Source organism: Talpa europaea (assembly GCF_964194135.1).
Source record: "Talpa europaea genome assembly, chromosome: 14".
NCBI classification, from domain to species: domain Eukaryota; kingdom Metazoa; phylum Chordata; class Mammalia; order Eulipotyphla; family Talpidae; genus Talpa; species Talpa europaea.
This window is the reverse complement of record NC_140082.1, coordinates 14,627,130-14,641,440: the sequence shown is the minus strand read 5'-3', so window position 1 is coordinate 14,641,440 and position 14,311 is coordinate 14,627,130. Positions and strand designations below refer to the sequence as shown.

The following is a 14,311-nucleotide window of genomic DNA, read 5'->3' as shown; positions in this document are numbered from 1 at the left end:
GAAATCACCTGAAGAACTTGTTAAAATACAGATTCTGGACTCCATCCTGGGAGGTCTAATAATATTGGTCTGAGAATTTGCATTTCAAATAAGCTCCCAGGTGATGCTCATGTGATCCATTGGTGAACCACTCCTGAGAAGAACTGAGTCACAGCACACAAGAACCAGAAGGCTTCCCTGGTCAAAACTATTTCCCCGGACATTTTACCAGTTAAGAGATACATTCCTAGCACCTGATAATTACTTTAATCAGTCCAGAAGCGCTATCTGAAGACTCCAAGAAAAGGATTTTGATAAAGGCGGGACGTTCTAGAGAAGAGTGTCTAAGCAGCTGCAGGTTGTGTGCATCCTTCCCATGACACATCATGGAAGCTAGAGGGAGGGCAAAGCCAAAGGGCAAAACCAAACTGCCTTCTTTGAAGTTGTTCTTCAGATACTGCTAACGGCTATGAAAGAACCAACTTGGAAGCCTGCAGATTTAAGCTTCCCCCAAGTCTCGCTTCTCCAAATTAACAAGACATTCCTCCATTCAACTCCCACTGGGGAAATGAAAAGAAGTGGGGAGAGTGAAGATGCAAAATGGAGCTAGAAGTAAAAAGTCAGCAGTGTTAAAATGTCATTTTCAAAGCTATAATAAAATGATATCCAAAAGTTTTTCATCATACTTCATAATCTGAGCAGTATTTATTTCCATTACAACTGTTCTCATTTTCCATTTATTTACATTAAGTTGGCATCACAAAAGAGATCTTTCTTTGAGGAGATGGCACTTTCTATACAAAGAACTAAAGAAAGTCAAAAGAACCCAAAGTCTACTTCTGACAGGCATATCACGATCTGGACCCATTTAGTAGGACTGGTTTGGTTACATGATCACCTCCAGACTGGTTGTCTGGTTCCTTTCTTACCCTTCATAGGTTTAAATACAACCTTTTCAAATGTGACTTTGTGATGATTGCAAAGTATCAATATATCTGATGTTTGGGGAGACCAAGTTCAGAATTGGAGAAAGGAAAATACTTTCTCCCATACACCAACAAGAATTTCACAATATTAAGATATTACTGATTCTGTTATTCATCTTATTGAGATCTAAATGTATGAAGTTAAGAACACCTCAGTCAAGACTCCCAATCAAGTTAACTGGAGTAAATCAAGTCTTTTACCAAAATCCAACAGTGTTTAGTGCTTCTATCACACCATCTAATCCTTAATTGCCTTGAAAGTTCCCACACGAGCACATTATTGTTCTCTAATCATCCGTAACTGTCTTCCCAATTAGAGACCAAATTCTTGGAGCAAAGGTCACATCTATCCTCTCATTCCTCCCAAAGCACAAAAATAACTGCTACACACATAATGAATGCACACTGAACCCTTTCCACTTAAATTGAAATCCAACTGTTCTGCTGTATTCTAATTGTCAAAAACTAAATTTCCTTGCTGAAATTCGCCGAACAAAGGTGGTAAGAGGGAACACAGATGATCTTTTTTAAAAACTTCTTCCAGACAGACAAGTCTATGATTTCTCTCTTCCATGTCATTTGGAGTAGAAATCCATTCTCTTGCTTTGCCATCTGTGCAATAATTACAACAGCCACCATTTTCTTCAGAGGAGCTGTTACCACTAAAGCACACTGAGCTGCAAGTCACTGTGCTTTAGGAATGGTATCTCCATCTGGCCTGAAGGTTTACAGCCTCTTCTAACATTCTTCTGGAGTCCCTCTTTTCCCTGTACTTTCTTCTAAAAATAAAAAAGGCCTTATTTTCATTGCTTTTGCAGTCTTTTGAACAGAAGGCTTTCAAAATTTAAGCAGTTTAGCTGACTTCTAGCTGTTATTTGCTCCAAAGTCTATCAGGCATGAGAAATTCATCGTATCTGGGGAGACTTTTTTGTAACTATGACATTGGAGGTTCTGAGTTACTTCTTAGTTGTACCCTTGTTCCAATCTATCAAATGACATAGGTCCATGAAGAGGGGACTGATAACTACATAGTCCCCACAAAATATACCCCAGTCTTCTCAGAAGCCAGTCAATGTTAGTCACCTCAAACCTTTAGAAGACTTTAGGAAAAGTTTTTCAGAAAAACAGATCATGCTAGTCACACGGTATTCAAAAGCCATCCTCCTCTATTTTTCTTCCAAAATTTTAGCATTCAAATGACAAAAAAAAACAAAAAAACAAAAAAAAAAACCCATACTGGCACAAATATTGAACAGGGAGAAGGCAAACTTTTTTACAAGGCCAATAATAATTCATTCCCTAACTACTCCATCATGCCCGTAAATCTCCTAAATACTATTTTCGCAGATCTATAGATCTCAGCACCCCTGTTAGTTTATTTACACCAGTATTCTTCATTTCTATTACATGCCTGACCAGGGATGCTCAATTTCTACCTATGAGCTTAAGTAATTGTGTCTTGAGTAACCAGGCTACAGAAACCAGTTATTTCCCACTCATTTCTTTTTAGACACAGCACTAAAGGCATTGAAAGGAACAGGACATTAAAAGAACTAACACCTGACTTACCTGCATAAATATCTATTCTTGTGGCATCAGCATCTCTGCAAAATTAAAAGGGAAAAATCAAGATCCAAATAAGAATATGAAATATCAAAATGTGTATTTTAGGAAGTCACACAAAAATTATGTACATTAAAGCTATACTTCCTTGCAACACAATTTTCCTTATATATCTATGAAACACTTTTAAGGTTTCAATTTAAAATAATCACATGCCATACGGGGTATGAACTTTTTTTTTTTTTTAATAGAGATGTCATAGTGAAAACATCCGCTCAATGCAATCATAAAATATCTTCCAATAACTTGTCCATCATCTTTCTCACAAAGTTATTAAATGGAAAAAAAAGCCACAAAGCCTATAAAAAAAATCAAGTCTTGTGGTATACACATCACAGTCGGCAGTCTGACTCACAAGCCTATACATAATCTTATCCTCTCAAACCTTAAAAGTTGGGGTTCCCCATTAGACTCCAGCAATAAGCTGAAACAGAAATTCAGTCATCAGTGAAGGATTGGAAGTAACTAATCCAATTCTGCTAACTACAGTCAAGGAAATGAGGAATGGAGATTTTCAATAGTTTTTAAATGCAAAAACCCACTCAAATCCACATAGCTCTAGAGGTATGTAGTCTTATAAAAATCTTTTTCAAGTATGAACGCTGGCAAAATTTGAGCATCTGCACATATATACACACTCCCAGGAATCTCTAGTCTACAATACTGTGCACAAAAGAGCAGCCTGCCACAGCAAACTATGGTCTCACTAAGGTAACAAGTAACAAATTCAGAGTTCCATTAAGCTACATATTTAATTTGAATGTAAAAATTATGAGTCAAACAGGATTGAAATAAAATGGGAATTGTCTTGTTGAGCTTATTAAGCAGCACACTCTCATAAGCAATCCAGTTAATAATAATAAAAGTAATACTACTATAGGTTTGTATTAACATAGACAGAAAATTATCAGCAAGCTCATTACTGAGAATCTGTTTAGAAATACTTCAGTTGTTAACTCTTAACCTCTTCTAATCACCAACACCTGGTTAATAAAAAATTTTATATTTGCATTCAATTTTATGACTTTTATCTGCATTTTCATAATAAAATTGCAAACATAATACAATTACAGAATCTTGTTTTGGACTTCACTATTTGTTTACCCCCAAAGCAACCCTAAGTTCTATTCTGTCTTGCACAGTAACATTTAAAAGCTTCCATCACTAAGAACTGTATAAGACATTGCTGAAGGATTTCTTCAAGCACAGATGCCAACAATCAAAGATGTTTTGATGAACTGGAGTCATTTGACAATAGAAAATACATTTTGGGGGGAGACGCAGAATAGGAGGTGGTGTACTGTCCTGGTAGCACAAATTAAATCAATTTGTCCTATTAATTTGATTCCTAAGTGTCTATATTAATTCCCTCTGTTTCACTATAATTATCTTGTTATAACAATACACAAGGGAAGGTAGCTTTGGAGGGCCTAAGTTCACTATTTTTAGGCTAGAACACAGAGCAATGAATGAATTACAGTTCATCAAGTATCATTTAATATGCTTTTATTAAAATAATACTTTTTGGATAAGCAGCCTCTCAGGCGTTGCAGCTACTACAGAGCTAGCTTCCTCCTGGTCTTCAGAAACCAAAGGTCACAGCTACCCAAAAAGTTTCAAGAACAGACTATATACCTAAGACTACCTACCTTGCATTATCAACCAGTTCAGCAAGAGCACCAAACAAGAATTCATGAGTAGTTCTGAAATGATAAATAATACTAAGAATCAGCAAAGAATTATGTAATTGAATGACAAATTCTAATAAAATTCAAGGTTATAAAATACTAAAAAGTTTTTAGGAAAAAAAAATCAGAAAGTGAGATTTGCATTATCAATTTACAGAAATTTAAACTTCACAATTCAAGTCCTTCCACAGTTTACTAATCCTCAAGTAATAATCAAGTCCTATCTACTCAGAAATGTTTACTCTTACTATGTGAGTAAACCTACTATAAAGCATTAGAAGATTCCTCTCAGAAGTACTAAGAGCAATATTCTCATTCTGCTTAGGAAAAATGCTGTATTTTACTTTTCATTGCCTGTAACCAGCTGTCAGTTTCTGCGAATCTCTAAGCATGCTTACTGAATAATTTGTTAGCATTTGTTTTACCATTATCTTGTGTGTGATGTACCTATGAAGAAAGAAAACCTATTCACTTTTTGCAATTTATAAACAAAAACATTCCATTTCAAAGTGAGACAAAAAAGAATAACCTATTAACTTTCTCTAACTTTCTCCAATTCTGGCTAAAAGCAGAACATTTTCCACATTAAAAAAAGGAAATCCAGGCCTCCCCGGTGGCGCAGCAGTTGTGCTGAGTTGTGAAGCTGCCTGCAGCCTCTGCAGCACTGGTTCGATCCCCGGCCACCTGACGAGGGTCCCACATGGCACGCAGACCTCTCCTGCCGCCTGCTGTTCCCCTCAGCAGTGTACTTCATCGGTCTGCCTCTTCTGTTACCCGCTCTGGCTCTGGTGAATTCTCTCACCTTCCTGCGCTTCTGACTGTACCCAGTGCTTGTATAAATAAATAAATCAATCTTTAAAAAAAAAGGAATTCCAAACTCCTCTTGAACAATTTTTTTCCACAAAAACTTGGGAGTGGTCTCCTAAGGCCCCTGTTAAGAAGTCAATTATCTCTTCTGTGAGGCTGCTCAAAGTTTGGGCTGGGTGAAAACACAAATTACCATGTTGTTCAGAACTCTAAATAAAAATGTTATTTATGCTTAAGATACATCCTTTAAATTCTCTTTAATTTGTGCTATTTCCTCTAACAGTCTTCATCAAATATAAAAGCAGGATGTGTCTACCTAGAAACATTAACTTCTAAATAAATATAAAATCATTAACCCATATATTACCATCAATTTAAAAAAAATTTTAAACAAATTTAAAAAACTTAATCTTTTTTTGGTATATAAAGTTTCAGCCAGTAAAGTGAAAATGTCTGCAAATTTAGAATGAAAAATATCAATATTAAATAACTAGCAATATTAAATAACTACTTATTAAATAAGTAGCACTTACTACTACTGTTTAAAACTATAAAACGTTTTATAAAATGAATGCCCAACAATGAACTGTTCAGGAACACCAGTTTTTCCTCCTCAAAATGGAAATTTAGAATTAAAATGACAAGCTTTTTGGAATTTTAGGAAGAACTTTTCCCCATGAGATCAGTGAATGTGTCTGTTGCTAATCCAAAAGCAGCACCTAAGTATTTTAACAAAAAGTAGAAATTTTACATGCAATTAGTCTAGGAAATAAAGCTCAAATTCTTCTGACCAAAATCCAATCCTCAGTTTATAAGGAATAGAACAATTAAGGAAAAAAAACTACCCATATTTTTAATCATCTTAAATTCTTTAGATTATCATCCAAAGAAACAAGAAATGTATCCTGTGATTATTCCATGAAATAAGGAATAATAAGTTTAAAAATTAATGTGATTTGCTGAAGTTACAAACATTTGCTCTCAAATTTTCAGCCAGTCATTTTCTGTTTGACTTAGAAGTGACTTGGAAACTTAGAGAATTTAGTTTTCCATACTATAGTATTTTTTAATTTTTAGGACTATTATGTACAAATATAAACCAATTTTTTGTACTACTTCTCATTTCAACATCTGTACTTCAACTTGCCAAGGAATTTCAGAAGTATGCTCAGAAATTATAGCTCAGGAAAAAAAAAGAACATAACTGAGGCTACAACATGAATGCAGAATGCAGTGTGTTTGGAATAGTAAAAGGAAAGAAGGAAATATCTGGCATTTGGAAGAAAATGGTGACTATGAATAATCTGGAAAACCAATTCTGATACCCGTTGCCATCAGGGCAAAGATATGAAAAGCAGAAATACAGACGACTACTCAGCAATATATATTTATAACTGCTTCACATAGCCAAAGACATTCAGAATTTAGTAAGATCTCGAAAGGACAAAAACACCTCCATGTTCAGTGTTTCTACACAATATTTAGAAATGTGCCTGTACATTTAAAAACTAAAGAAAATATCCCAATGGTCTCTATTGTTCCACACAGTATTGATGCTGTACCACAAATATAAATTAACAAATATCTTCAAGATGTTGCTAAGTGGTACTTTTGTGATATGTACTGACACATCATAAAAGGGGCCTTTTGTGACAACTCTTGGAGAGATAATACTCAGAATCTTCTCCAGACCTGCAACTGATTAATGGTGGCTCTACTAACAAATGCTAAAGCCAGAGTTCTAATTATCTCTTAAAATCCTAAGACCCAAAAAACATATCAGTGGTTTAATTTCCCCCTTTTACCCAAATAACATTCAAAAAAGTGTGCTCGTAACTAGCTAATACTTGCAGTAGAGATATCTGGATAAATATTAAAGGAAATTCTTTTCTTCACAGACCTAAATATCTTTTGCATGGGATCTAAAAAAGATCAATCATCTGCAAAGATTTTTAACAAACACTTTCATTTTCAACAGATTGTGGCTTTTATGAACGTTGTTGTATGACCAAAACAGTTCTGCAGCTCAATGTTTGCAGTGATAAATTGAGGTGCAACTCTACTCATTTTGTAAAGAAAATGGTCTCCCTGTTTATTTCAGCCTGAAATGAAATCAATAGATTCACAATCTCATCACGATGATACAGTTTACATACAAACGGCTTTAATATATTTAGAGTGTAAACCTACATTTCAATAGGATTATGTAAGTCATGAGAAATATTGTCTCACAACTTGACGGGTTTCTTTACATTCACTCAACAGATGAAACAACCAAAAAGATACGGCCAAGATAGTAAGTTATTAAATGTGCCAACAGGAATGTCCTTTCCCATAGAAAGCAGGCATCCTTTATTGAAGCATCCTGCTCTACCAAACCACTTAGCAAAGAGAGAATTTATTTCTGCATCTTCTACCAAAGCAATATGACTACAATTGCCTCAGGAATCAATCACCTAGATTGCTCCACTTCCAATTAGCAATCTCAAAACCTAGTACACCAAAGAGCAGCAACAGCATTATATTTATTTTATTTAAAAGCCCTTTTTATTTAAAATAAATCTTTTGTCATCTAAGCAAAATCTAGTATTAAAAGACAAAGATAATGAGACTTTCCCTTAATTTCTGTTTTAAACCTTAATGTAACCAAGAGAATAAGCATCACTACAAACCCAATACCAAAAAAGTTTAAATTACTGTTCAATTACTCCAACAAATGCTCCAGAATTTACTAAGAACTTATCTCTGTAATGACGAGCACCCAACACAAACACAGTGACCAACTTTTGGTTTACATAAGCTATTACTATAAAAATAATCACCATCATCTAGTCAATGTTACATACAATATTAACTACTTTATAAACTTATACAATCCTCATAATCAGATTAGCCCCCATTTTAGACAGAAAAACTGACGCTCTGAGCAGTTGACCTGGCCAAAATTCTCAGTTAAGATGCAATCTAATCAAGGCCTGACTGGCTCCCAATCCCATGCTCTTTCCACTGCACCACAGATTGCCACCACTCTAGTCTGAGTTCCACTTGCAAATCTACACTAAATAGGAGGTAAGAAAGGGCTACTTCTTTCAAAATTAATAGTCTGGTAATAATGTAAATGTTAGACACCTTACAATAGTTTTGTTTTAAAAATTGCAACAAAAGAGGAAGTATTATGACAAATCCTTCCTTTTCTGAATTTGACTTTGCAACAGTTAACGCATGATACATCTACCATCACTTCAAGTAATGAGTCACAGCTTTTGAAACTTGAAAGTGTTTTCATCTAAAAATGAACTTTCAATCAGGGCACCACTATTAAAAAAAAATCTTAAAATTAGTTGCAAATCAGAAACTTATCCTGTTCTGGGTTCGTTATTTCCTTCCAGCAGGACTGTACACATTCAAAAGTAGACAATTTCAAAGATGTGATCCATTAAGAAATTCCAGAGCTTCCAAAATCATATATCCAACCTTCAAATATTCAGGCAAGAAGGTAATTCTACTTCAATATGGTTAAGTCAAATTCACAGAAAAATTTTCAACTTCACTTTAAACAAGTGTCTTAACTGACATCTGATTCTTTGCCATGGCTCCATCTATTTATTGGTAATAAACTATAAAATGGGAAAAGAAATTTTAAAAAGAACAGAAATATCCCAGAACCCCCATATTGGAGGCTTATTGAGATAAACTAAAATTAAAGACTTTTCAAGTGGGAAAGAAATCTTAATAAACAAGGAAAGAAGTTCTTGAAGGTGCAACAGACTAGTCACTACTGCCTAAAGACAGAACCAAGATTGCGGCCAGATAAATCTGCCTTAAATCCACCATTTAGCAGCAGTTTATGTAAACCTTTAGCATGTAAGGTAATCTCTTTGAGCCTCAGTTTCCTCAAATGCAAAGCTATAATCCTTATCCCAGTAGGGTGGCTATAAAGAGTATTTTAGACCATGTTTAACTGATGCAGCTGTTATTTTTTTTTTTTTAACAAAGCCTTTGGAAAAGGCAGAATTCCTGCTGGTGGTCTTCAAATGCTATCATACAGTCAATCCAAATTTGGCTCCTTGTTCCAAAATGTGTCAAACACAATGATCTGTGAATTTCTAAGTGAGCTTGTTCTCAATGTGGAAGTTCAAATATTGAGAACTGCTTGTTCTCAATGTGGAAGTTCAAATATTTATTAAAGGATACCCAAGGTTTTGCCCAAGGTGCTGCTCCAGCTAGCTGAGAAACCTCTGATCAACAATGGATTGCTAGATTTCAGATTCACCAGGCAAAGCATAATAATCCACCTAGGTGACACTAAGGGTGGGTACTCTGATGTGCTCTAAAGCTCAGTAAGTTTCCTAAGCAAAACCAGGCTCTCATTGTTTGGCAATTGACTACTCAAAAAGTTTCCTTGATAGAAAAAAATAGCTAACAAAAAATTATAGGCATCACAAATAATATGTCCTTTCCCATAAATGGCGAAAAATTATTGTACTAAAAATTATTGTATTGGATCATTGACGCGCACGTTCTGAATCCGGAAGATGGTTCTTCAGGTAACTTGAAGCCATTCATTTATTCAATCATCTCTCCAGGTTCGAAAACGGTAGCATACTTACCTTCCTCTCAAAACGGATAATGAACATATAAAAACACAAAATAATCACTAACCTTCTGATTACTTCTAAGAGAGAAGGCATAAGGATTAAAACTACAACATTCCAGACCAAATGTGGAGTGATTATTTCTTCATGAACACAGTATGTGTTCTGCGATTTGCACAAAAACTGGGGGAAACTAAAAGTTGCCATTTCTTGCTTAGCTTATACAAACTATACTGGATGTAGGGAAGGATTTCCCAAGAAGACACAGCCAACTGCTGAATAAAACTTCAATTTCTTGTTACAAGTTGTCATTTAGGTATCTTCTTTTTTTCCCTGTTAAAAAACGGACTTATAGGGCCTCCCTGGTGGCGCAGCGGTTGAGCGCTGGGTTGCAAAGCTGCCCGCAGCCTCTGCAGAGCCGGTTCGATCCCCGGCTGCTCCCCGGCCACTGGAGGAGGGTCCCACATGGCACGCAGACCTCTCCTGCCGCCCGCTGCTCCCCTCAGCAGTGTACTTCGGTCCTTCTGCCTGCTCTGCTCCCTGCTCTGGCTCTGGTGAATTCTCTCACCCTCCCGCGCTTCTGACTGTACCTAGTGGTTGGATAAATAAATAAAATCTTAAAAAAAAATAAAAAAATAAAAATTATAAAAAAAACACAAAAAAAACGGACTTATATGTGCCGCTTAGAAGTTTGTTATAACCCAACTACTTTGGCTGTTATGACTAAAGAGAAAAACCAGCTGATTAGAGTCCAACTTTTGGAGATCCAACGAATAGTACTTGTTCAATTCCTAACAACTACAAAAGCAACATAGTGACTCCAAAGATATAAACGTTGCATCTGCTCAAATTTTTGATGCAATAAATGAAGCTCATATTCTTCTGGATTAGCAACAAATACTTCACTGATCTCTTCTTCATTATAGAGCTCAAGACTGATCCACTGATACATCCCATAAAGGAAAAAGCAAAATTTTATGGAGATAGTATTTCCATATCACTATCAAGGAATGAGTTATCAGTGACCTCAGTGGCACCTACAAGATACTTACGAATTTGTATGCAGATATTCAAAAGTTAGTTGAGCTCGATTCAAACTGCTGTAATTTGTGAAAGCCATGAGTGCAGTGAGTTCTCCAGTCCTTTACTCGCTAACTGGGAGATCAACTTTTAATAGCTTTTCCAGGATTTCTTGCAGCAAAAGTTGGTACGTCTGTGCGCTTTACAGTTCGTTACCTAGTATCTACCCAAAATAGATAAGAGAGACGCCAGAAGCTACAATCGATTTCCCCTTTATTTTTTAAATCTTCTCAAGGACTATGACGCAATATTTTGAAGAGAACTACGTCATAAATCTGTAGTCTTAAGGAGCTTCCGTGTTAACTTTCGGGAGTTCAATGAGTTCAGCGTGGACGGTCCTAGAACCGACGTGGGGTCCTCGAGTAGGAGATGTTATCACTGTTCCATCTTCTCATTCTTCCAGCGTTTTTTGTTCGTTTCCCTCGGGCAATTTACCAATCCGGAAACTTACCAACCGGAACGGCACCCACTTGTGTCACAAAACTCTGACATCACCCATGTCTTCCAGCACCAGTGATCCCGGGATGCTTAAACTGGCCCTCGCCCGGCGGCCACGCCGTCGACGGGGCACATCCGGCCTCGGGCCCGGCTTCACGCCCAACCGAAAGAGCGAGCTCCTCTGCGCGTCGACGGCCGCCTCCTGTCTCCAAGCCCAGCCCACACCCGACCGGCCGACCGCGCGGCCTCGCTCCCCTCCGGGCGCCGGGACGTGACCTCACACGGCGCCGCCACAACGCCTCTGAATTGACCCGCCCAAATCACCTCAGGCCGGGCGCGCCCCTCCCCCACCGCCTCAGCGCGCGGCCTCGGCCTCTCCGGGCCCTTCCGGGCCTCAGCCCCGCGGCGTCCTCCTCGCGGAGACGAGTTAGTCCCAGCGTTCAAGGCCCGGATGGAGGGCAGTGGCGAGCGCACCCCCCGGCCGGGCGTTGCCCAGCGCTCGCCGCTGCCTTTGTCCCTCCCCACAGAATTGGAACCCAACAACCGCAGCGCGCTCTTGGAACCATGTGCTGCCGCCGCCGCCGCCGCCTCCGCCGCCGCCGCCGCGAAACCAGCAGCCTGCGCGCCGTGCAGGATGCGATGAGGGCAGGACTCAGCACCACGAAAGTCAGCGTCTAGGGCTTCACCGCTGCTACTCCCGCAGCCACCGCCACCACCGCTTTGTCTCCCGCACGCAACCCGGGCCGCCTCGCGCACTCCCCGACGCCCCAAGCCCCCGAGGCCTCCGCGGCGCTTTCGGCCAATCGCGGAGCCGCAGTTCCTCCCGCCCCCGCCCTGATGCGACGCCTCCTGATTGGTGGCGCGGGGGTGGTCGCGTGACCGGATCTTGCTTAGCCGGACCCGCCCCTGTCACGTGAGCGCGCGCGCCTCTCTTCCTGCTTTCCTGACCCTCTCCGCCATTTAAAGAAACAGTACCGGGGGCGGGCCGAGCGACGCAGCCGGGACGGTAGCTGCGGCGCGGACCGGAGGAGCCATCTTGTCTCGTCGCCGGGGAGTCAGGCCCCTAACTCGAAGAAGCCCTGGCGCGCCCTCCCCCCCTCCCGGGTCTGGTAGGGCGAAGGAGCGGGCGCGCGGTCGATCGAGCGATCGGTTGGCGGCTCTTTCTCCTGCTCTGGCATCCAGCTCTTGGGGCGCAGGCCCGGCCGCCGCGGCGCGCGCCCGGTGGCCGTTGGCGCTCGCGCCGCGTCTTTCTTCTCGTACGCAGAACTCGGGCGGCGGCCTATGCGTTTGCGATTCGACGAGGAGTCGTCCGGGTGGTCGGCGGCGGCGGGCAGCTGCTCCGCCCCGCTCCCGGGGAGGCGGCGGCGGCGGGATTTGGCGCGGCCGGGGAGGCGGGGGTGGCCGCGGCCGGCCTGGAGGCCTGGCGCCACCCTTCGGGGCCTGCTAGGACCCAGTTGGGGGGGCAAGAAGGAGCCGGGGGATGGTTGGTGGTGGGCTTTCTGCTTTGCCTTTTCCTTCTCATGCCGCCTTAGTGAGGGGCGGGAGCTCTGGCGGCAGCTCCGGGGTGGGGAGACAAGCTCCGGAGTCGGAAGAGCTGGGTTTGCTTCCGGGCCTAGCCACCAGCTGGCCGAGTGACCTTAAGCAAGTCACTCTGTAATTTGTCTGCGCCTCAGTTTCCTCCTCTGCCCGTCGATGTTTGTGGGATTGAAAGCGCTTTGTAAACTGTAAAGCGCCCAGTGTACGTAAGGGATGGTATTGTTTGTTTGTTTTAAGTTGTAAGAAAACCTGGCAGTTGCCCATTCCTTGGATTTTTGAACCTGGAAACCTTGGAGTTGGATATCCCCCAAACTCCCTGAAGTTGTATGCAGATGCTAGTGGGAATATGCATCTTAGGGGAGTGAGGATCCATCGCCAGCAAGTTTTCTCAAGGGGCTGTCACCCAGAAAAGTTAAGAACCACAAGTCCTTTATGCCACAGGGAGGAAACTGAGGCCTACATGTCCTTTGGGACCCTTCACAACCAATTTGACGCCCCCATGTGAATCCCTGAGATATGTGAGCTGTTTCTATGCATAATGAATATTCTGGGTAACAACACTCCACTGCTTGGCTTCTATTCTGAGTCCTTTGCTTTCACCATGGGGTGCCTGAAGGTTGGCTGATGCATATGGCATAGTGGCACCTATTCTAAAAAGCAGCTAAAACTAGGAGTGGATGTGTTTTCTAGTACCAAGAAACCGTTTTAATCTTTGGCCCGACAACTGTTTTCTGCTGCTTATACTGGTGCCTGACGACCTTCTGACTTTCACTGACCATTTCCCACCACCATAGTTGCCATCCGTTACTTGCTCCTACTTTATGTCCCTATTCTGGATGGTTGATAGTGAACAGGCTATTTTATTTTATTTTAATGGTGCTGCCAAGTCCAGTTAGTTAATGGTGCAGATGACTTTTAGCAAGCCAGCTCACTCAGACTGAACCAGTTGGGGAATTCCTGAAGCTATTTGGGTGTTTGTCTGTATTAATTGAAGGTTAACATTCTCTGAAAAGTTTTGTTAGAACTTATGCTGAACCTCAAAATCAGTAGATTTGGAAGTGTTAAAAAGCTTGACTTTTTCCTGGCCTGCCTTGTATTCTAATTGCTTGCAAAAGTGTTACTAAGATGGCCAAAGCGCCACTTTTTGCTTCTTTGTTGTCACCCGCTTTTATCAAATTCTAGGCCATCATCCAGCAAACACTATAAAAATGTTTGAACACTTGGAGTTCAAACATTTGCATTTTGTGGAGTGGTGCTTACCAGTGGTACAGCTCTAAACACGTGAACACAAACACATTTAAGTGTATTTCGTCTGGTTAGGTGTGAGCCAGTTCTGCTATTTCATACAAATGTCTGAAAAATCAATTGACTGTTCCTTTTACCTAAAGGGCAGAGACAAAAGACCTCACTTCCAGAAAAATGACTGTTTGGGAGGAATATGTGTTGGTCATTTAGCTCTTTTGTAATTTTATCTGGATGTACCTCAAAGAATCGTAAGACTGATAAGATGCTTTCCTCATGAGAAAGGAGGAGAAAAAACAACTGGAACTCAAAGCTTGAAATTCTGTGAAAAAACATG

The 14,311-nt window shown here is 40.4% G+C and overlaps 2 protein-coding genes across 4 annotated transcripts in view; one reads left to right on the top strand and one right to left on the bottom strand.

Moving 5' to 3' along the window:
• The window catches only part of MORC2 (MORC family CW-type zinc finger 2), a gene marked incomplete at both ends in the record, with an annotated part of 36,078 nt that extends 25,280 nt beyond the window's left edge, over nt 1-10,798 (bottom strand). For all 3 annotated transcript variants that reach the window (XM_084253768.1, XM_084253769.1, XM_084253770.1), the window contains 3 exons: nt 2,535-2,569; nt 4,238-4,291; nt 10,731-10,798. In XM_084253768.1, the coding sequence (XP_084109894.1) occupies nt 2,535-2,569; nt 4,238-4,291; nt 10,731-10,798 (157 nt within the window). The remainder of the gene's footprint in view (nt 1-2,534; nt 2,570-4,237; nt 4,292-10,730) is intronic.
• A 962-nt stretch (nt 10,799-11,760) lies between these two features.
• Nucleotides 11,761-12,728, top strand: TUG1 (taurine up-regulated 1; the record flags this gene model as incomplete). The annotated part of the gene is made up of 3 exons (XM_084253213.1): nt 11,761-11,862; nt 12,163-12,202; nt 12,271-12,728. 3 exons carry the CDS (start codon nt 11,761-11,763, stop codon nt 12,726-12,728), a joined length of 600 nt encoding a protein of 199 aa, XP_084109339.1.
• Between the last annotated feature and the right edge of the window lie 1,583 nt (nt 12,729-14,311).